This window comes from Prionailurus bengalensis, chromosome A3 (genome assembly GCF_016509475.1).
Source record: "Prionailurus bengalensis isolate Pbe53 chromosome A3, Fcat_Pben_1.1_paternal_pri, whole genome shotgun sequence".
NCBI classification, from domain to species: domain Eukaryota; kingdom Metazoa; phylum Chordata; class Mammalia; order Carnivora; family Felidae; genus Prionailurus; species Prionailurus bengalensis.
In genome coordinates this window covers 90,727,624-90,749,269 of record NC_057354.1, presented here as the reverse complement: position 1 = coordinate 90,749,269, position 21,646 = coordinate 90,727,624, and the positions used below count along the sequence as shown (strand labels likewise).

Below are 21,646 nucleotides of genomic sequence, written 5' to 3'. Positions count from 1 at the left end.
GTCTGACTTCACAGAGTGTTGTCTCTCAACTGGTACTGTAACTGAGCCTGCAGATGATCATTCCACATTTCTGTTAAACCAGCTGCTCCTGGGTGATGAGCCAAGCATTCAGATCAGTGAATTCTGGTGGTGGGAGCCAATTGTTTTTTCCCTCAGGTCTTGGTTCATCTGTATAAATTTGGGGATCGGCTCTTCAAATTTCACACACATACATGAATACTTTTTGTGGTTGCGTTCCATCTATGATGTCCAGTTTTCCTAACCTTGGACAAGTATACTCCTATCTATTTAACTCTCTTTAATATCTTTACCAAATTTTCAATAATTTTATCCATAAAGATCTTGCACTAGTTTTACTATATTTAATTCAGGTACCTTAATTTTGACACTATTGTAAATGGGGCTCTTTAACCTTTGTGTGCTGATTGTCTATCAAACGACTTGGAAAAGCTGTCTAATTTTAATGAGTTCTCTGTAGGTGCTTTCGGTTTTTCTACATAGAAAATCACCCCATCTAGGAAAAATAAGTTTTACTTCTTCCTTTTCAAGTATTCTAATTTTTGTTTCTTTTTCTAGGAGACCCTCATAGATATTCTAGCGTTAAACCGACCCTGTATTTCTGAAGTAAACCCAGTAAGCCCCACCTAGCATTTCTGGTCGCAGTGTTGTATAGACATTGCTAAATTGAACATGCTCATTACTGTTTAGCACTTTGTACTGTGTTCATAAATGAGATTGACCTATACTTTTCTTCTTAAACTTTTATTTAAGCAATCTCTGCACTCAATGTTGGGCTTGAACTCACTGCTCCAAGAGGAAGAGTTGCACGCTCTTCCAGCTCAGCCAGCCAGGTGCCCCTGGCCTGTACTTTTCTTTGCCTATATTGCCATTGTCTGGTTTTGCTGTCATGGATGTATTCATTTTATACAATGAATTGGGGATTTGTGTTAATCCATGGACGTCATCTGAGAAGCAGTTGCCAAGTTAGGATTGAATGTTCAAGAAACCTATTATGGGAAACGGCTGCAAGAGAAAATGGGAAGGAAGCTGGGAGAAGCTGAGAGGGCCACCAGACTGTGATCTGAGTATGACCCTGAGTGAGGGAGGGAAAGAAGGCTGGTTGGAGCCTCTTAGAGTACAGTGCAATGATTTTTCCATTTGTGGATTCCCTCTCTTGTTTTGAAAGTATGCAATCTATTTATGTCCTTTAGTGGTTAGTCAAAAAATGTCAACCTGCCTATTTGAAATTGGGTGGGCCTGTCCTAATCAGGTGAGCCCTCTAAAAGTGTTTAGGTTTTCCCAGAAGCCAGAAAGACTCTCCTGTTTACCATGAAGAAATAAATTGCCACATTGTGGAGAGGGCCATTCCTCGGGAACTGAATTCTGCCAATACCCAGTGAGTCTGAAAGAGCACCCGGAGCCCAGATGAGATTGCAGCCCTGCAGTACATGGTGATTTCCGCCTGGTGAGACCCTGAATAAAGGATCCAGCTAATCTGTACCCAGACTCCTCATCCACAGAAACAGACAGTACCCATGTTCTTTCAAGCCGCTGAGTGTAGTAATTGGTTATGCAGCAATAAAAAGCTCATATGGGATCCAAAGAACCGTCTCAGTTTTATTTGCTTGAAAATGTCTTTATTTCACCATTTTTGAGGGATCATTTTGCTGGCTAAGGAATTATAAGCCGACAAGTATTGTCTTTTATCTCGCTGAGCATAATTTCTTTGTCTCCTGGCTTTCATTGCTGCTATGAGAAATCAGATGTTAATCTAACAGTACTTTGTAGGAAATGCCTTTTCCGTGTTGCTCCTTTTATGGTTTTATTATTGTCATTGCTTTTCTGCAGTTTCACTACTTTTAATCCAGATGTGTATTTCTTTTTGTTTGTTTTGGTGGGAATCCCTTGGGTTTCCTGAATCTGAGGATATATATGTCTCCTGTATTTCTATTTATTTATTTGATAAATCTGACACGTTAAATTTTATAAGTTTAACGTGTACAGTGTGTTACTTTGATACATTTATATATGTAATATGACTGCCGTTGAAGCAATGTTTATCACATCATTACAGTACAGTATTATTGTCTATGTCCATCACACATGCATCAGACTTCTATGACTTGTTTTCTACTCGTTACAAGTTTATATCCTTAAACACCATTGATCTTATCCTTCCTATCCTCCATCTTGTAGTAACCACCATTTTACTTTGTTTTTTTCACAAGTTTGACTTCTTTAGATTGTCCATATAAATGATATCATACTATATTTGTCTTTCTTCATCTGACTTATCTCAGCATAATGTACTTAAGGTCCATCCGTGTTGCCACAAATGGCAAGAGATCCCTTTTTTCTCATGGCTCAATAATATTTAATTATCTATCTATCTATCTAGATATATACCTACACATATCTGTATATGTATAATACATACATATATATATATATATATATATATATATATATATATACATACATACGTATAGTAATCCATTCATCCATTGATGGATGTTTGGGTGTTTCCATATTATTTTGGCTATTGTGAGTAATGTTGGGATAAACATGGGTGTACATATATCTTGTTGAAAACCTGTTTTCATTTTCTTTGGGTATATACTCAGAAGTAGAATTGCTGGACCATACAGTAGATCTGTTTTTAATTTTTTAAGGAAACTCCATATTGTTTTCACCGTGGTTAGACTAATTTACATTCCCCCCAACAGGTTTTATAAGGCTTCTATTTTCACCTCATCCTCACCAGCACCTATTGTCTCTTGTCTTCTTAACGATAGCATTTTCTTTAACAGATAAGAAGTGATACCTCATTGTGGTTTTTATTTTTATTTCCCTGGTGATTAGTGATTTGGAACAACTTTTCATGTGCCTGTTGGTCATTTTTATTGCCCTCTCTGGAAAATTTTCTATTTAGTTCTTCTGGAAATTCTTCAATCATATTGTTTTTGTTGTTGTGTTAGTTCTTCGTATATTTTGGATATTAACCCTTTATTCGATATATGGTTTGCAAAAATTTTCTCCCATTCTGTAGGCTGCCATTTCATTTTGTTAATTATTTCTTTTGTTGTGCAGAAGCTTTTGAGTTTGATTTGGTCCTGTTTCTTCATTTTTACTTCTGAGTTTGGATAGTGGTGATGGTTGTGGTGGTTTTCCTTTACACTTCAAAAGTATTCTAGATGATCTAAGAATTAAATTGACGTGGGACAGATTAATAGGAGAAAAATTCTGAGTCTCCCTCTCTCTCTGCCCCTCCCCCGTACTCACACTCTGCATCTCTCCCTCAAAATAAATAAACATTAAAAAAAAAAGAGAGAGAGATAAGGGACATAGAAGAGACTTTGATCAAACAGGCAGTGCTAGGTTCCTCCCTATTTACCACCCCTAGTTAATATTATAATGTAGTTATCTATGGTGAGAGCTCTCTTCCTGAAGAGGGTCCTCTATTTAAGTTCTTTTAAGCAGTTAGGTGGGAGGTGAAAGTTTCTTCCTCTTTTGGGCCTTGGTTATTTTTAGCTTGAAATAAGCTGCATGCCAAAGTGACACATTTTGGGGTAGACTGCCCTTGGCTCCTACAGTTGCAGAATAATGTAAGTGTACTTAGTTCCATTGAACTGTATGCTTAAAAATGGCTAAAATGAGCATCCGACTCTTCATTTCAGCTCAGGTCATGATCTCATGGTTGTGAGATCCAGCTCCTCATCAGGCTCCACGAGGAGCACAGAGTCTGCTTAAGATTCTGTCTCCCTCTGCCCCTCCTCCACTTGTACTCTCTCTCTCTCTCAAAAAAAAATGGTTAAAAGGGTAAAATTTATGTATGTGTTACCACAAGAAAAAGTATGTGCATACAGTGCCTTTTAAATTTATTTTCATATGCCATTTCTCTTTAATTGAAGGGAATGGAGGCCATTTCTACTAAAATTACAGACGCACTTATTATTTGATCCAGATTTATCCTATCTGTATATACCTACTCACATACGGAGTGTCATGTGTACAAGGTGATTCACTGTAGCCTTGTTTGCAACTGGCAAAAGACTGGAAATAAAGTATCCCCCCCAGAAGAGGCTGGTTCATAAATTATGTATATCCAGGCAATAGAGTACTATGCAGCTGAAAAAAATGAATAAGGAAGATCTCTATTTACTGATTTAGAAAGATCTCCAGGATATATTAGGTAAAGAAACCAAGGTACAAGTATATATAGCATGCTACCTTTTGCATAAGAAATGGGAGGAGTAAGACTATGTATTCTTATTTGTTTGTATTTGCATAAAACATTTAATGGATAAGCAAGAAACTATAAAAACAAGGGTTACCTGTAGTGGGCAGGGAGAAGGAGTGGATGAGAACTAGTTTGAAGGGAGGTTTTTCAGTGCATACTGTTTATATTGATTTGATCTTTACACCCCAATGTGGGGTGTAAACACATGACCCTGAGACCACAAATCAAGTGCTCTACTGAGACAGCCAGGCACCCCAGGTTGTTTTCACTCTTAGATTAACTGAGATAAATGAAACAATAGTTATCATTCAGGCTTTTTACATGGATTCATTTAATCTTTTAACATGTTAATAATTTAACCTAATAATATAGATACTATTATTAACATTCTCATTTTACAAGTGAGGAAACAGGGACATGGAAGGAGTTAAGTAACTCACCTAAGATCTCACACAGCCCACAAATTGCAGTTAGAATTCAAACCCTCCATCTATCAAATCCTGGCTCTCCCAACATCCTTGAACAAGTATCTTTGAACACTTGTCCTATTATTTCATTTCTTTGGCTACACTATTAGAAGTGGTTACATTGGAGGCACCTGGGTGGTTCAGTCCGTTAAGCTTCTGACTTCGGCTCAGGTCATGATCTCCCGGTTTGTGGGTTCCATCCCCTCTTAGGGCTCTGTGCTGACAGCTCAGACTCTGCTTCGGATTCTGTGTCTCCCTCTCTATCTGCCCCTCTCCGTCTTGCGCTGTCTCTTTCTCTCAAAAATAAACATTAACAACAACAACAACAACAAAATTTTTTTTAAGTAATGCTTTAAAAAAAAAGTGGCTACATTGGGTCAAGGAGTTTGTCCTTTTAATTTTTTTTCTTTCTAAATTAAAAGAACCAAAATGCCATTATGTACATTGGTATTATTTTACATTCCCATCATAAGGGCACGAGGGGGGTGCCTGGTTGGTTCAGTTGAGCGTCTGATTCTTCGTTTCGGCTCAGGTCGTGGTCTCGAGGTTCGTTTCATGAGCCTGCTTGTTATCTTCTCCCTCTCTCTCTCTGCCCCTTCCTCAGCTCGAGATCTCTCTCTCTCTCTCTCTCTCTCTCTCTCTCTCTCAGAATAAATGAATAAACTTGTGGGGAAAAAAAAAAAAACAAGGGCATAAGAATGCCTGTATCCCCATATGGATAACACTGAGTAGCAGCAAAATTTATTTTTTTCCTCAAGCTAACTGATGAGATATGGCTTGCCACTAATGTTTTAATTAGCAGTTTAGCACTCAAAAGCTTAGCGAATGACCCCTGGGGAGCCATTTGCCTAGGGCAACGAGTCGTCCAGTCCCGGTGCGCTGTCTCCCCTCGGCCGGCAGAGGGCGCAGGCTTAGAGGCTCCTTTCTCCTGTGGTCCTCGTTGGCTTCCCAGGCACAGTGCGCACGCGCATATTTCGCTCCAGGTGTCCAGCTTTGTGCCTGACCGAGGTCTCCTCGGCTGCGCTCAGCGCGCAGTTTTTAACCCTGGCTGGTTTTCGGGGAAGAGTAGCGTGTTCCCTGAACCCCGAGCGACTCTGGGCCTCTGGGGCGAGAGGGTGTGGGGCGGGCCTCGAGGGGTCGGGCGGCGCGTCGGGCAGCCCACGCGGGCGGGGCGGGCGGGGCGCGCCCGGCAAGGACTTGGGCGTCGGTCGCCAGTGGTGGGGCCGGAGCCGGGCGCGGAGCCCCTGACAGGACAGGTACGGAGGCGGCCACCCTGCCAACCGTCTCCGCCGCAGCCCCCCGCGTGTTCGCTAGGTTCCCGGCGGTGGACGGGGGGCCGGGTGCTGGACTGGGGCGCGGCATGGAACCCGGTGTGCGGAGCGGGGACGGTAGGGATGGGCCGCGGCGGGGTGGGCGCCTGCCTGAGTCTGGGCCTGCCCGACCCACCTGCACTCTTCAGTCTGGTGGTGTTCTCCCGGGGTCGGAGTGGTGGCGCCTCCTAATTCCTCCGCAACGGCGAGGGCCCCCCTCCTTTCCTGGGAGTGTCTGAGGCACCCCTGAGCCCATTCCGAGCTACAGGTTTCCTTGTGGGCACATGGTTGAGAAGTTTGTGTCAAAAGAAAAACAAAAAAACCGTAGAGGACTGAAACGTGGGGGCGTGGATATGGGTTTGTTGTGTCTGTGCCTCCCACTGCTGGGGTCCGCCTTAACTGGCTGCATGACTCTTGAGAAGTCATCTTGCACATTCCTCTTGTCTTTAGGCAGAACTACAGGTAAATCACACCCACAGGAACTCCGCCGTTTTTAAAGAGGCAATGATTTAGAAGCTTCCCCTCATGTATTGCAGTGATGAGAACAGCAAGCCCATGTTGACCACTTACTAATCCAGTATGCTTAAGGTACTGAGAGTCAAAGAGCGATGAGGTCAAGATAGACATTCTTTACCCGGTGTACTGCCAAAGCCTCAGCCACTGGGATATTAAAGGAAATTACTATAACGTTTTTCTTTTTAAGGCATTATGTGCTCAAATATGTTTTGAAACTTCATGGTTAAAGTTTTCTCTGGAATATTTCAGAGCCTTCAGTGTGCTAACAAGATCACTGAAAGTACGGTATGGAGACTTTCCCAGATTTGAATGGGAAATGCTGTTTTTCTTGGGTGCTGACTCTGTTTAACATCTGGGATAGTTTAGGAAGTGCAGTTCCAGAATTAGAAAATCAGGGTTTGGAAGGGACTGTGTAGGTCAGTGCTTTTCAAACTTTAATGGCTCATAGACTTGCAGGTCTTGTTAAAAACAGATTCCGGGGGGCTCTCCGTTTCTTTCTTTTCGTTCCATTATGATTATGATTATTATGATTATGATTATTATTATTAAGCACGCACAAGCAGGGGAGGAGCAAGGAGAGAGGGAGAGAGAATCTCGAGCGGGCTCCACACTGTCAGCACAGAGCCTGACTTGGGGCTGGATCTCACAGACTGAACCATGAGATCATGACCTGAGTCATGATTGAAGGTCCCACACTTAACCGACTGAGCCACCCAGGTGCCCCTGTTTCTGCATTTCTAACAAGTTCCCAGGTGATGCTGCTGCTGCTGCTGCTCTATGGACCACACTTTCAATAGAAAGGGTGTTGATCACTGGATTGAAATTTAGAGACCATGTTCTGCTTCCTGCTTTGTAACATAAACTTTGCTGCCTTGAATGAGCCCCTTCATCTGTCCAGGTCTGTAAAATAGGAGGCTGGACTAGAAGAGCAGTAAGGTTCCTTTCAGATCTAAAATGCTTGTGATTCAAGTTCAGTAACCTTTGTGATAGTTGAAGTCCCTCTAAAATATCCTTCCCAAATGGCCAGTTTGGACTTGAACATTTTCTAATAATGGGGAATTTACTACATTTCATCCTGAGATAGCTTAATAAGGAACTTTTTCAACTAACTGAAATACATCTCTGCAACTTCCATCCTGTTGGTACTAGGTTATTTTTTAGAATTGAACAGAAAAAAAGTGTACAGTCCCCCTTTAAAAAGGTTACTCTTAAAGTATTAGATGATGGTTGTCCTCCCAAATTTTCTCTGCTGAATTATCCTTAATTCTTCCATGTCATTGTTTCAAATCCCTCTTTTATTTTTTTTTACCATTTATTTATTTTTGAGAGACAGAGAGAGACAGAGCATGAGTAGGGGAGGGGGAGAGAGAGAGGGAGACCCAGAATCCAAAGCAGGCTCCAGGCTCTGAGCTGTTTGGTAGCACAGAGCCCGATGCGGGGCTCGAGCTCACGAACCGCGAGATCATGACCTGAGCCGAAGTTGGACGCTCAACCGACTGAGCCACCCAGGTGCCCCTCAAATCCCTCTTTTAAATTTAGTCTTTCTGCATGGAGTCTAGTGAGGTTTTGGCTAGCCTTTGAAGGCTGGGTGGGGCTTGCAAGACTAGGGAAAGCATCCTAAGCAGCTGCCAGTGGTGCAGAGATGACGCTGCATATGTCAGAGCCAGGATTGTTTGGTTAAGTAAGAAATGGTATGTCAGTGAAAGATTTGGGGCAGGTGAGTATATGGACAAAATATTTTAGAGTGCATCATCGTGTTACTGTGATATATGATGTGGTTGGAAATGGAGAAGGAGAGAGGCAGGGAGCCAAATATACTTCACATCCTAATAGTAGAGGATTTATGTTGATGATAGAGGAATGCCTTATATTTGTGTATAAGATTTTACAGATTACAGAACCTTCCACCGGCATGATCCCATTTTATTTAATAGTCTTGTGAGGTGGGCAGAGCAGCTGTTATCCTGCTTTACAGATGAGGCGCCAAAGGGGGAAAATGCCTTGCCTTAATTCTCAAAGCTATTAAATGGTGACCAAAGTGGTGACAATGGTAATGGAGGAGAAAAGAAGGATGCAGGAGGCAATACTAAGGAAGTTAGTTAAGTTAGTTAAGTTGGGCCTGACTGACATGAGGATACAAAGGAGAAGAAGTTGTTACAGAGAATTCAAGACTCAGGAGACTCATACTACCATTGACAACTGCCACTCTATGTTTTACTCTACCTTCTCTGTCATTGCTAGTGGCTGCCTGGAGTTATGGGTTGAGAGGGATTGTAGTAGAGGATCCCAGGTTGCTTGGCCTGTCTACAGCTACTGGTGGTACTGTGGGGACTTGGGTGTCTGTCCCATACCAAGGCAAATGAGAACTGGATCCACATCCCTGAGGAGGTAAGTGCTGAGCAGTTGACTGATTGAAATCTACCTTAGGGTCCTTGCCATCCTAGAGACTCTGGATTTGGCTTTATATAATTTTTTTTTTTTTTTAAGTTCAGGCTAGTACCAGTAGCACTTGGCTGATGGCCAAATTGAGTGTCCATTCTGACCTCTTGAAGCTCCTACATATCCCCTGAGGGTTTCTCTTAAGCAAATACTAGACCTTTGTCACCCGCAGAGCCTCACTCAAGCTGTTTTCCCAGATCTGCACTTGCACCAGAGCCTAGAGGTCTCTCTGTGGTCCTCCTACTGTGGAAGCATGTGAGATTGAGAATTAGTGTCATTGCCAAATTCCATAGGACCTGGGGCTGTCCCTACATTTTTAGTTTCTTAGGCTCCTATCTGGAGAGGAAAGAGTACATCTGCTGGGGTTCGTGTGTGCATGACTGTTAATTTCCTCCATGGTGGGTGTCTTTTTAGGGTAAGCTACTCTGGGAAAGTTGACAGAGCCAGCTTATATCCCTAGAGCCTGGTATTGGTACAGGCTTGTATTTAACATTAAATGTCTTCTGTGCTCAGTGCTTAGGATACTGAGATGAATAAAAACTCCCTTCCCTGGAGGAATTCATGATGGGATAAGAGAGACAATATTTTGATAAAAACGTGGTGTTGTAATAGAGATCTGTCCAAAGTGCTGTGTGAGGGCACAGGGGGGAATGGCTAGCTCTACATGGAGACATTGGGAGTCTTCAGGAAAGAGATAATAGAGCTGAGCCTTAATGATGAGAAAAGAGAATGGCCTTGGTGACATTTGCAGCATTTATAGAGGCAAAGGGGGGAAGGTAAGTAGATCCGTGTAGCTGGAATATACGAACTTTGGGATCAAAGGAGAGGTTATTGATGAGACTAGATGTAATGAGGCCAGGTTTTTAATGGTCTATAGTGCTGTGCTCAGAAGATTCAGTTTTGTGGGCAGGGAGATGATGTGATTCTATTTTGGGAAGCTAACTGAGGAAGTAGACCGAAAGGGGAGAATCTGGATCAGGGACATTAGTAGGAGACTCTTGTAATAGCATAGGCATGGCTTAAGACTGAAGTAAGGATTAGGTTAGTGGGGATGGTAAGGGGATGAATCTGAGAGAAACCGTGGAGACAGTCAACCTAACATAATGATTAACTGGTTGTTGAGAACAAAAGAGGGAGTTGTTAAGGATGACTTGGTCTTCTGTTTTGGGTGAGTGGTGGTGCCAGTAGTAAAGAGGGAATATAGGGGTGCCTGGGTGGCTCAGTCAGTTAAGCATCTGACTCTTGATTTTGGCTCAAGTCATGATCTCACGATCGAGCCCTGAGTCAAGAGCCCTGTGTTGAGTCCTGTCTCAGGCTCTGCACTGGGCATGGAGCCTGCTTAAGAGTCTGCCTCTGTCCCTGCTCATTCATATTCATTCTCTCTCTCTCTCTCTCTCTCTCTCTCTCTCTCTCTCTCTCTCTCAAAAAAAAAAAAAAAAAAGAAAATCTTTTTTTTTTTTTTTTAAAGGGAATATAGAAAAAGAATATTTTTTGAGGGGGAAGTTACCAACTGTGTTTTAAGTTATGTTGAACTTGGGTCCGTGGCACTTAGCAAACAGGTGGAAGTGTGGGTCTGAGGTTCTGAAGAGAATCTGTGCCTGAGGCAGTAGGTGTAAGTGGGAGTTGATGCTGCGGGAATGGATGAGCCTGGCTATGCTTATAGGAGGCTGAAGATGACAGAGGAGTCAAGAAGGATTGGTGTGCAAGGTGAGACAATGTTGTCCAGGGAGCTAGAAGAGGAAAATGTTCCAGGAAGATCAGCAGCTTCAGTTGCTACAGGGAAGTCAAGTTAAGACGAGCTTGGAAAATGTGCCTTGAGACTGGATTGTTGGATCACCAAGGCTCTTCTACTTTTGGAGTGTGAGCAGCTTCCGAGAAGTGGTAGGGACAGGAGCCAGGTTGAGCCAGATTGAGGAGTGGATGGGAAGGGAGGACAGGGAGGGTGTACTCACTTTGAGTAGTTTGGCAGGGAAGGAAGGGAGAGAGATGGTGGCATCTCGTGGAAGAGGTAGCGGTGACTAGAGACAGTTTTTCCTAGAAGAGTCTTGAGCATAGGTTACCTGATCCTGTATAAGAGCTAGTAGATAGGGTGCAGTTGAAGGTAGGAGAAAAAAATATGATTGCTAAATCAGGTCCTCAGAGGAGGGTGGAAGGGTTGGCTCTGAAAAGAATGGGACATCATTTTCTTTGAAAGAGGAACGACAGAGAAAGAATGTAGAAAGAAAGAGGCAATGATGGTTGCAGATGTATCTAAATTTGCAAAGGAATTCTTATCTAACAGGTTCAGTTTTCTTTTTCAGCAGAATTATCTGCTGAGGAGAGTGGGTGCTGGTGTGGGCTCAAATAGGAATAGGACTTGAAATTAGTAAGGGAAGCTTGAAATAACTGTCCAGAGGCAGGGAAAGAGAGTAGACCTGATATTCTCTTCAAGAGAATCTGAACTTGAATCTTGCATTGTAGGCCTCTCCTTCCTCTTTCTCATAATAATAATAATAATGGCTGATGTTTATTGATGCTCCATACCAGGTGCTCTTCTAAATGCTTTAAAGGCATCCTCGTGTAATTTTCACAACTTTGTTAGAAAGGTATTGTTGTTGTCTCTATTTTACACAAGGGGAAATCAAGGCATGGAGGATTACTTAGGCTTAGTAGTGTTTATATTTGATGAGTCTCTTACCTCTGCTGAAATGGCATTCCTTCCTCTTAGGCACCAGAGAAGGCAGAAATTTAATCCCAGCCCCCAGTTTTCTGGACCTAGAGGGGCTAGAGTCTCGGGCTGCTAAGAGCAAGTCTTACCTGGCCAGTGTGTGAGCACGACTGTGGCATGGGTGGGCAGGGAAGTGGGGTTGGTGTTGCCACTGGCCTTTTACAAATAGGTAGGAAACTCTGAAATCTTTGAATGAGAGTAGCATCCTGACTAGAAAGACAAGTAACTGATAGTGATTTGACAGGTATTGCAGGCAGAGATTCTGTCATCTGAGACAGTGAATATGTAAAAGAGAATTGTCTCCATCAACCAGAAAAAGAGAATTTTTTTTCTGCCACATATGGGAGTAGACAGACCTATATAACCTTACATAATAGCATAGATTATTAACACTTGCCTTTTATGTTATCCCCTTTAGTGTGATAGAATTTGCAGGTAAGATGCGCTTGAGTGAAGGGGGAGAATGGTGGGATAGCATGAATGGAAGAGAAACAGGCTTACCTTTTTCTGCTGCAGCCACTGGAGCATCATTTCTGTGTCCTTCCTCTTGTGGTTGCTATGGATACGCCTTTGCGTGGTGACTTGAGGAGATTGATTTCCATTATGATCAAATGATGACGTGGATTTAAAAAGAAAGGACAGAATGCTCTGCTTCTGGGGAGTGGCTGGTGAGCTGCCCAAAAGGCAGAGTCCAAGCACAGCCAAGGTGGCTGTGGCTTTGTTGGCTGCCTTGGCTTTTGCTGAAGTTGTGAAATGGTGCAGCTCTCTCTTTAGAGCGCAGGCTCAGGGTTCCCTGTCTGCAGGGTCCTAGTGCCAGAGATTTGCAGTTGATTCATGGGGAGGAGGCGGCAGGAACTTCAAAGGCTGTTAAGTAGGACTCCTGCTAGCACTGGGAAGGTTGTAGTTCTTGAGTATGGGGCTGGGGGCTGCACTCAAGTACCTGTTACCTTCCTGCAAAAGTTCCTTTATTGAGGATAAGTGAGGCATATTGTATAGCTTTCCTCCCTGACTCTTCAGGGTCTGAATCCTCTGGAGGCAGGCCTGGTAGTCTCTGGATATTCTTGGAGGAAGGGGATACTTTGGGAAGAAGTCAAGCTGCATTCAGATTGGGAGTGGGCTGTAGACATTTCTGGGATAATAAGGAGCTGGAGAGGTAAAGAAAGTCATTTAGGCGGTGCCTGGATGGCTCAGTTGGTTGAGTGTCCAGTGCTTGTTTTCGGCTCAAGTCATAATCTCGTGGTTTGTGAGTTTGAGCTCCACATCGGGCTCTGTGCTGACAGTGTGGAGCCTGCTCGGGATTCTCTTTTTCCTTCTCTCTCTGTCTCTCCTCTGCTCGCTTTCTCCCTCTCCCTGTCCCTCTCTCTCTCCCAAAATAAATAAATAAAAGTTTAAAAAGTCCATTTAGGGTTTAAGTCCTATCTGTATGAGATCTGTAAAGTAGATACGAGTCAGACCGAGGAGGAATGGGCTTTGTGTGTGTCTAATTTCTGGGTTCCTGTGTGTATCTGGAATCCAGCCTTCCACCCTCGTAGTCCCATCCTTCCATACCCCCTGACACTCAGTGAGCAGACAGCTCTTTTTTTCCTGATTCCTGAGGGACTTACATCAGTACTTATCCCTTCCTTACTAGTGCTTTTATTTTTTTTATTTTTTTAATTTTTTTAATTTTTTTTTCAACGTTTATTTATTTTTGGGACAGAGAGAGACAGAGCATGAACGGGGGAGGGGCAGAGAGAGAGGGAGACACAGAATCGGAAACTGGCTCCAGGCTCCGAGCCATCAGCCCAGAGCCTGACGTGGGGCTCGAACTCCCGGACCGCGAGATCGTGACCTGGCTGAAGTCGGACGCTTAACCGACTGCGCCACCCAGGCGCCCCACTAGTGCTTTTAGAGATATACAGTTTTATCCTAGTCTGAAGAAAATCTGAATCTTGTTGGTTACCATTGTGTTTTTTTTTTTTTTTAATGTTTTTTATTTATTTGTGAGACAGGGAGAGAGCATGAGCAGGGGAGGAGCAGAGAGAGAGGGAGACACAGAATCCGAAGCAGGCTCCAAGCCCTGAGCTGTTAGCACAGAGCCCGACGCAGGGCTCAAACTCACGGACTGTGAGATCACGACCTGAGCCGAAGTCAGATGCTTAACCGACTGAGCCACCCAGGCGCCCCAATTTGTGTTTATCTTTGTAACCAAACTTTCAGTGCCCAGTGCCTGATGCAATTCAGTTCATGTGTGAACCTTGCTATCAGACTGCCTGGGACTCAGACCACTTCCTCTATGAGTGGGATGAGGGAAATGAGACAGTCCAGTTAGCTCAAGATCAAGGTTAATTGAGATGAGACAAAGGAGGTCAAGGGCTCAAAGGATGCTGGGGTGCTAGTAAAAGCGAGGTAGAAATGGTGCAGGCTGGGCGCCAAAGAGGCTTTTCCTTCTTACTTGTTCCTCCTTAATTCTTAACAGTCTACTCGTTTTCCTGTCATTTTCTGAAATAATCTCTAAGATCATTGGTTATCTATTTATCAGACATAGATTTTCCCTTCCTCTCTTCCCATTTTCCTAGATATTTTAACAGTATATAATATCACTGGGGAGAAAAATAGATTAGAAATCCAGGGTGTATCTGTCTCATCTCTGGCTGAGGGAACATGTAACTCAGAATTATTCTGTGTGACATGGGATGGAGCCCAGTGGTGCTATGAAAGGATCACCTGTCCGTATAGCTAGTTAAGTGTGCGCCCTGTCATTTTCTGGCCATGAGACTCAGGAGAGTCCTTTGACTTCTGAGACTCAGTTCCATCACCTGTAGGATATAGAGATAATGGAATCTGTTTTGTTGGCATCACAAGTTCATTTTGGAAGGAGATAGTGAAATACATGTGTCCACGTACAGTTACATTTGTTCCAGAGAAGGCCCTAAGAAAAGACTTATCCTCTCTCCCCTAACATGTTCCATTTCCCTTCCCGGTTCCTCCTAATTCTCTTATTGTTTTCGATCATCATTCTTCCAGTACTCATGGTTGAAAGCTCCTGGGTTTGTTCATTCATTTTCATTTTTGTGCATTCATTCATCCATCCATTCATTTATTCATGCAGCATTTAAGTTCTTACTGTGTGTAGGTCATTATTGATGTATCTTCTCACTAATGATGAAGACAACATCTGCATTTTGTTGAGCATCTAATCTGTGCCAGGCACTGTGCTAAATGCTTTACTTCAATCTTTAATCCTCACAACATCTCTGTGAGGTAGGTATCATTTCCCCCTTTTTTCAGATGAGGTGACTGGGGCTCAGAAAGTTCAATATCTTGACCAGAGTCGTACAGATGAGGAAATAGGAGAACCAAAGCTGTGTGCAGGTCTGTCTGTCTCTGGAGCCGTGCAGGCCCTCCGCCTCTTTCCCCATGTGTGATCTATCCCAGGGCCTTCTCAGGGCGTCTTTGTACATCCTCTGAATTGGTTTCTGTCCTCTCCTGCTTGAGTTCAGACCCTCCTCACCCGTTGCTCATTATGCAGCAACCTCCTTGCTATTATCCTGTCTTTACCAAGTTGCTCCTGCCTCCACTCCAGCCTGCTCTGCCTCCAGTTTGATCTTTGTAAAATAGTTTTCATTATGCCAGTCTCCTGCTCAGGAAGAAGACACACTTGTTGTTATTGGATCATGGAGATGGACTTATCTTTCCCTACCTGAATGTTAAGCTCCCTGACTATCCATACTTAACCTACTAGTATATCTCAACATTGATGTGTTTATTTATTCAATAAACATTTGACTCCATGAGCTAATGGTGATGGGATCACAGAGACGAAAAGTTGTGGGCTATGCTTTTTTTATTATTTTTTTTTAAGTTTATTTATTTTGAGAGAGAAAACACCAGCGGGTGAGGGGCAAAGAGAAGGAGAGACAATCCCAAGCAGGCTCCGTGCCATCAGCACAGAGCCTGATGTGAGGCTCGAACTCACAAACTGAGATCATTATCTGAGTCAAGATCAGGATGCACTGACTGTGCCATCCAGGGCCCCTGTGGGCTTTGCTTTAAAAGGCTTATAGTTTGATAGAGGAACTCATCTAGAATTCTTTACTTCAGCCAAACTAGTCTACTTTAATATTTCCTAGTCAAGCAAAACTATTCTGTCCCTACTCAAAGTGTGTTTACAACTTACAGTGTTTGTAGGCCTTTCCACATATCCAGAACAAAACAAAACAAAACATCCAGCCCATAATTCAAGGCATAGTCAGGTACCCCTTTTCTTTTTAATTCACCTATTTTTTGTCTGTAATTCCTATAATTATAATATTGCCTAGATATTTTATTTTTAGGTTTATATACTACATTATGTCAGCTGATTTTTTTTTTTTTGCATTTCTACAGCTTCTGTACTTTTTACAAAGCACTTTTATGTGCTATACCTTATTTGAGCCTTATAACATTAATGTAGAGATGGCAGCTGATATTCCCATTTTATAGAAGAAACAGCCTCCAAGAAGTTAGGTGACTATATATACACCTGTATGGTTGGTGAGTTATGAGGTTGTTTTTAGATATGAGTTCTACTGTATTTTGGAAGACAGTATGGTCTAGAGGAGGAGCACGCCCTTGGAAGAAGCCTAGAGATACATGTGGTAAACAGTGAGGCTAGTGGAAAGTGCAGAGGGTTCCAGTTCAGGCTTTGGTTCCAGTTTTGGCTCCATTCCTCACCTTGTGTGTAACTTTAGGGAAGTTACTTAGCTCTCTAAGCCTCAGTTTCCTTGTTAGCACTGTCCCAGGCCTGCCTTTCTGTGGAGTTACTGTGATTTACAAATATGAGGATAACAACATTGTTATTAGCTGACTTTTGTTGAGTACTTACTAAATGCCAGGCAAGGCCTTAAATGTTTTACATGGATTATCTTGGCTAATCCTCACAACAGCTCTCTGAGGTGTGTTCTTTGCTCCCAAATGACAGATAAGGAAATTGAAACACAGAGATGTTAAGTAACTGGACCAAGTTTACGCAGTTCCCAGGGGGTAAAGCCAAGAATTGGACATAAGCAGCTTGAGTCTAGAAAAGTACTCTTAACCACGGTACTAAAACTTGTGTTTGTTACGGTGCTCTGTAGGCTGTAAAGTGCTCTGAACATGCGAAGTCCAGGCTGCAAGGAGCTGCGTGGCTCTGCCTACCTGGGTAAATGTGACTAGGGAAGAAGAGGGCAAACATGGAAATTTTGCAGGGGAGGAAAGAAATGGTTTCCTATGGGGGTCTGGCCAGGATTGAAGATGTGAAGAGGTGTTTTGGGGCCATATATCTAACTGTTGACTGTCATTCTACTGTTGGGCTTTTTGGCCTGCCTTAGAAAGAGGGTGGAGTGGAGGAAGATTCTGTTCGGCCTGTGAAGACCAGTGCAGAGAAGACAAGTATCCCTAGGCCCAGGGAATCTAGATCCACTCTGCACATAGTGGAGCTATATAGGGCAGACCCCAGACCAGCCTTGAGTGCTTAGGGGCAGGGACTCTGGTTTGTCGGTTCCTAGGCCATGTTAGATGGGTAAATGAATGAAGTGGTATTAATGACATAGCCCTCTGGAGACTTCTCACTGGAATACTTAATCTTGTTAAACATTTTCAATTATAAAAGTAATACATGCTTATTAAAGAAATTTTGTGAACTATAGAAAATAAACATCTCATTTTTTTCTGTTAAGGAGATGCCTAGAAAGCAAGGCCAAGAGTGTAAGGGGCAGGTAGTTGAGGTAGATTGGGCCTTGTGCTGTAGGGGGCACGTGGAGCTCTCAGCTCTTACTCATCCAGTTGAACCTGATAGTCTTAGAGTTCAAGTGTGTCCCTTTATAATGACCAGAAGGGAGGAAGGGTATGGTAACCTTTTTCAGTGTGGGGAGGACTGAGGTACTTGACTTGCTTTTCTATGTGTATGAAATTATCTCCATTACTGCCCTTCCTTTGCTGGGTAGTGGGCAGGGCCTGGCTCCTTTGGCCCAGTGTGAGATTGAAATCCAGACTCTATAATTATATGGGCTTGGGTCCTGAGTTCAGAGTTTAGAAAAAGGAGGGAGAGAGAAGAGCTCCAGATAGGGAGTAAGAGACCCTTATTTTGGCTGTGTGGAGGCCTGGTGGTAGCTGATCTTTTTGAAGTGTCACTTGATGCTTGTGGTCCTGCTGAGGCACATTGTAGGGGGAGGTGTTGGGGGGGGGTGTCAGTGATGCTGAGGGGTGAAGACTAGGAGGACCCACCAGGGCTGTGCTCCCAGTTTACTCTAGAAGTGACTGCTGAGGTTCCGTGATGTGGGCCTAGCCCCTTAGTCCCTGCCCTGCTTGTCTGGGCCAGGTGAAGCAGGGGGGCACTAGGACCCAGATGCAAGCACGGTTCCTGACAAGTCTAGAGCAGCACTAGCGCAGAGTGAGACTCATCAGCTGGCAAGCAGGATTCGGTGTCTCTGGGTTCAGGAATCATCAGGCAGCAGAGAGGACTTGCTCCTCAGCCCCCATCTCTGCCCCCACCCCTACCCCGGTAGGCCACCGAGTGAGGTCCATGGACTGGGGAGGGCCGTGCCTGACGGCTTCTGTGTCTGTCCATGAGGGCCTGGAGCCCTGACCCTCCTGTCTAGGTTTCTGCCTTTTCTCTCTGTCTTTGGCCCACTGGGGGAGGGGGTAGAGGCCGGGTGAGCAGCATGGCCCAGAGCAAGAGGCATATGTACAGCCGGGTAAGTGGTCCTTATTGGGATGGCCCTGGGAGGGCTGCTGGAGAAGGCCTGGGTGCCTGTGGACACAGCTGTGGGGGCTGGGGAGACAGGCTGGAGCTAGACTGGGGCCACTCGCAGCAGGGAGTGATGGTGCTAGGCTGGACAGGCCTCCCCTCCCAGAGTTGGGCCCTCAGTGGGGAGTGGCAAGGCCTGACCTTTGACTCTTAATTGGACCTCTGGCCAGAGGTTCCTGAGGGGATTGGACTATCTTGGGGACTCTGAATGGGGTTGGTGGGTTGGAATGGCCTTACAGTGACGCCTTTCTTTAGAACTGCTTTGTTGTTTGTCACTTGCTTTTTCTTTCTTCTGGTTGAGATTGAATCTGTACCCACTATTGTGTCCACCTGGATCTGAGAGGCTTGTTAGGATTGGGAGGTTGGGGGAGTCTCTTGAGTGTGGGGCTAGCCCTGATGTCACTGTCAGTTCTTTTTATCATCAGATCCATGAGAGCCACTCTGCTGTGCTAGGTGTGATTTGGGGTCCTGAAGCCCCTGGGAACTATATCCTTATCTTCCTAGATGAGCTCTTTGGGGAAGGGATTCAGGGAGTGACAGGCTCTGTCAGAGCTCCCTTCTGAAGCCAAGTGGGAGCATCAAGGGGAGCCCTGTGGAATCTTTAGGACCAGGGAGTCACTTTCTCATGCCTCATTCGTCTGTTTGCTGCAAGGCCCTTGGTTCATGGAGCTGCTGTTGCTAAAAATGGCTTAGGTGTGATTTTCGTCTAAACCATGGCCCTCTTTGGGACCTAATTTCATGTTGTGTCCTGTCATCACGGGTGTGTCAGAAGCTGAGAACTTCTGAAGGACAATGTTTAGTCTATTCCTTTGCCTTGTCCATCCACGGGATAATAAGCTATCCAGTTGGACCACTGGCAGAGACAGTGCAGGTCAGATCTAAGATATCTGATTTACCTGGCCTTTGTTTTTCTTTTTGTAGCAACATAGCTGGGGGAAGGATCTCCTGAGCTTGGGGTAGAGTTGATAGGGCATGGCTTGGGCCAGGGAGAAGGGAATTAAAAGGTTGAATGGGCTGTGGTGAAGTATCTAGGAATGTCATGGTGGGTGTGTGGATGGGGTGGGGGCAGGGAGTCAGGGCTGGAGGGAGGCACAGTTGTGTGCCTTTGAGAGTGAGAGACCTAAGAGCTGTTTGACCACAGGGAACACAGACAACAGTGGGGAGTGGAACAGGATTCTGTGTGGGAGTAACCCATGAATCACCTGTCTTCCCAACTTAGGCACCTGAGTCAGGGTATTGGGCTTGGAGAGCCTGGTCTAAACTGAGTTATTCGCTTGAGCTTTACTCTCCTGCTTGGGGGCAGTGCTCCTGAGAAAGAAGCCATGTGGTGACATTCACAGATCTGTCATTGAGTTCTGATTTGTTATAAAATTTAAATATAAACTCCTAAAAATTCTGGCAGATTCCAGAGGAGCTTGGAGAAGTCTTAGAACATATCACTGGTATTTTTCAAAAGGGAATTTGGGGTCCACTTCACCCTGAGAATGGGGTTCAGGAAAGTGACTTCTTGTCCTTTTTCAGTCCAGGATCTTGTCCAGGCCTTACTTAGGATGCATTAGGATGATATCCTTGATGTGAGGCCTTTAACTGCATATATTTGCATGTGTCTTTCTTTCAGACGCCCAGTGGCAGCAGAATGAGTGCCGAGGCAAGCGCCCGACCTTTGCGAGTAGGCTCCCGTGTAGAGGTGATTGGAAAAGGCCATCGAGGCACTGTGGCCTATGTTGGAGCCACACTCTTTGCCACTGGCAAATGGGTAGGCGTGATCCTGGATGAAGCAAAGGGCAAGAATGATGGAACTGTCCAAGGCAGGAAGTACTTCACTTGTGATGAAGGGCATGGTATCTTTGTGCGCCAATCCCAGGTACTTACACCCTGCTCTGGGTGTATGCATGTGTACATACTCTGTTGCTTGGGTGGCTTTTGTGTTGGTGCTCCCTTTTTCTGGGCATGAGTGTAAGTCTGGTTGAGAGAATGGGAAGTAGTGGGGGAGGGAAGATTAGAGATCCATCCTTATGGAAGTTGCCCTGTACCCCAGGCTCACTTGGGGTCGGGAGAGGGGCCCATATTGCAGCCATCGCTGATCTGGCTATATTGAGTTTGTTCTGTGGCCTCAGATCCAGGTATTTGAAGATGGAGCAGATACTACTTCCCCAGAGACACCTGATTCTTCTGCCTCAAAGGTCCTCAAAAGAGGTAACAGCCACCCAGTTAAATTGCTTTTTCACATCCAGGAGTCCTCAGGACTTCTTCCCAGAATACAGGGCCACAGTGGATCCTGAGATTTCTCTATCCCCACCATACTCCCTTGTTACATCTCTTCTACCCCACCACAATGATCTCTGCCCCTACCCCCCTATACAAACACATGCTTTGTTTCTGTTTGCTTCCTACAGAGGGAACTGACTCAGCTGCGAAGACCAGCAAACTGGTGAGTGGTTGGGGGTAGGAGTGGGGAGCAATAGAAAGAGGGGAAGGAGAAAGAGAGGAGGGAGACTAATGCTAGATAGGTAGAAATAGTAGGTGAGTAAACGGAGTTAGCCTTCCAGTCTCCAACCTCCCTGGAAGCTTTCTGGGTATGAGCTGCTGCTTTAGGGGTAAAGGTGGTAGCATGGAAAAACTGTTAGGGCCCAGATGTTTAGAGTCAAAAGGGGCCGAGGCTAGGGGTGATAGGGAAGATAGGTCTGACCCTAGTAGTGTTGTTGCCAACTTCCTGCCTTATGGTACCCAAGGCTGCCAGGCTCTAAAAGGACAGAGGGTAGGGGTAAGGTGAGAACTAGAGGAAGAAGGAGTTCTCCTGTTTGCAAGCAAATGGTAAGGAGCTGTGCCTACTGCTGCCTATTTTAGGCTGTATGCAGAGGGCCTGTTCTAATTCTCCTGCACTGCTCTGCGCAGGGTGTGTGAGGGTGGGGATTCAGATTCTCCACTTTCTCTGGGCCAGGGTGTGGACAGCCTGGAATCTGATCCTTGAGGGACCCCTCATCTCACTTACCAGGACTTGGCAGTGACCTGACTTCCCCCTTTACCTGTGTGTACCTGAGTTGGTCTTAACACCTACACCCAGGATGTCTGGCCAGCTAGCCACACTGTGGCATTTGTTCTCTAACTCTGCCCTTTCCTACTCCTCATGCAGCGGGGACTGAAGCCTAAGAAGGTGGTGTGTTTACTATTTGTGACTGGGTGGGTGAGGGCCATGAGCCTCCTCCCCAGCTGTCCTGC

General features: G+C 44.7%; 1 protein-coding gene across 16 annotated transcripts in view; it reads left to right on the top strand.

Moving 5' to 3' along the window:
- Positions 1 to 5,717: 5,717 nt before the first annotated feature.
- DCTN1 (dynactin subunit 1) overlaps positions 5,718 to 21,646 on the top strand; it is a 31,127-nt gene continuing 15,198 nt past the window's right edge. For 5 of the 16 annotated variants that reach the window (XM_043603743.1, XM_043603740.1, XM_043603742.1 and 2 more), the window contains exons 1-4: positions 5,860 to 5,963; positions 20,046 to 20,291; positions 20,545 to 20,623; positions 20,824 to 20,858. In XM_043603743.1, the coding sequence (XP_043459678.1) occupies positions 20,064 to 20,291; positions 20,545 to 20,623; positions 20,824 to 20,858 (342 nt within the window). In that variant the 5' untranslated portion in view covers positions 5,860 to 5,963; positions 20,046 to 20,063. Of the gene's footprint in view, positions 5,964 to 18,091; positions 18,375 to 20,045; positions 20,292 to 20,544; positions 20,624 to 20,823; positions 20,859 to 21,560; positions 21,582 to 21,646 lie in introns of those variants that run through there. The other 11 variants (XM_043603737.1, XM_043603736.1, XM_043603735.1 and 8 more) reach the window with 6 other exon arrangements.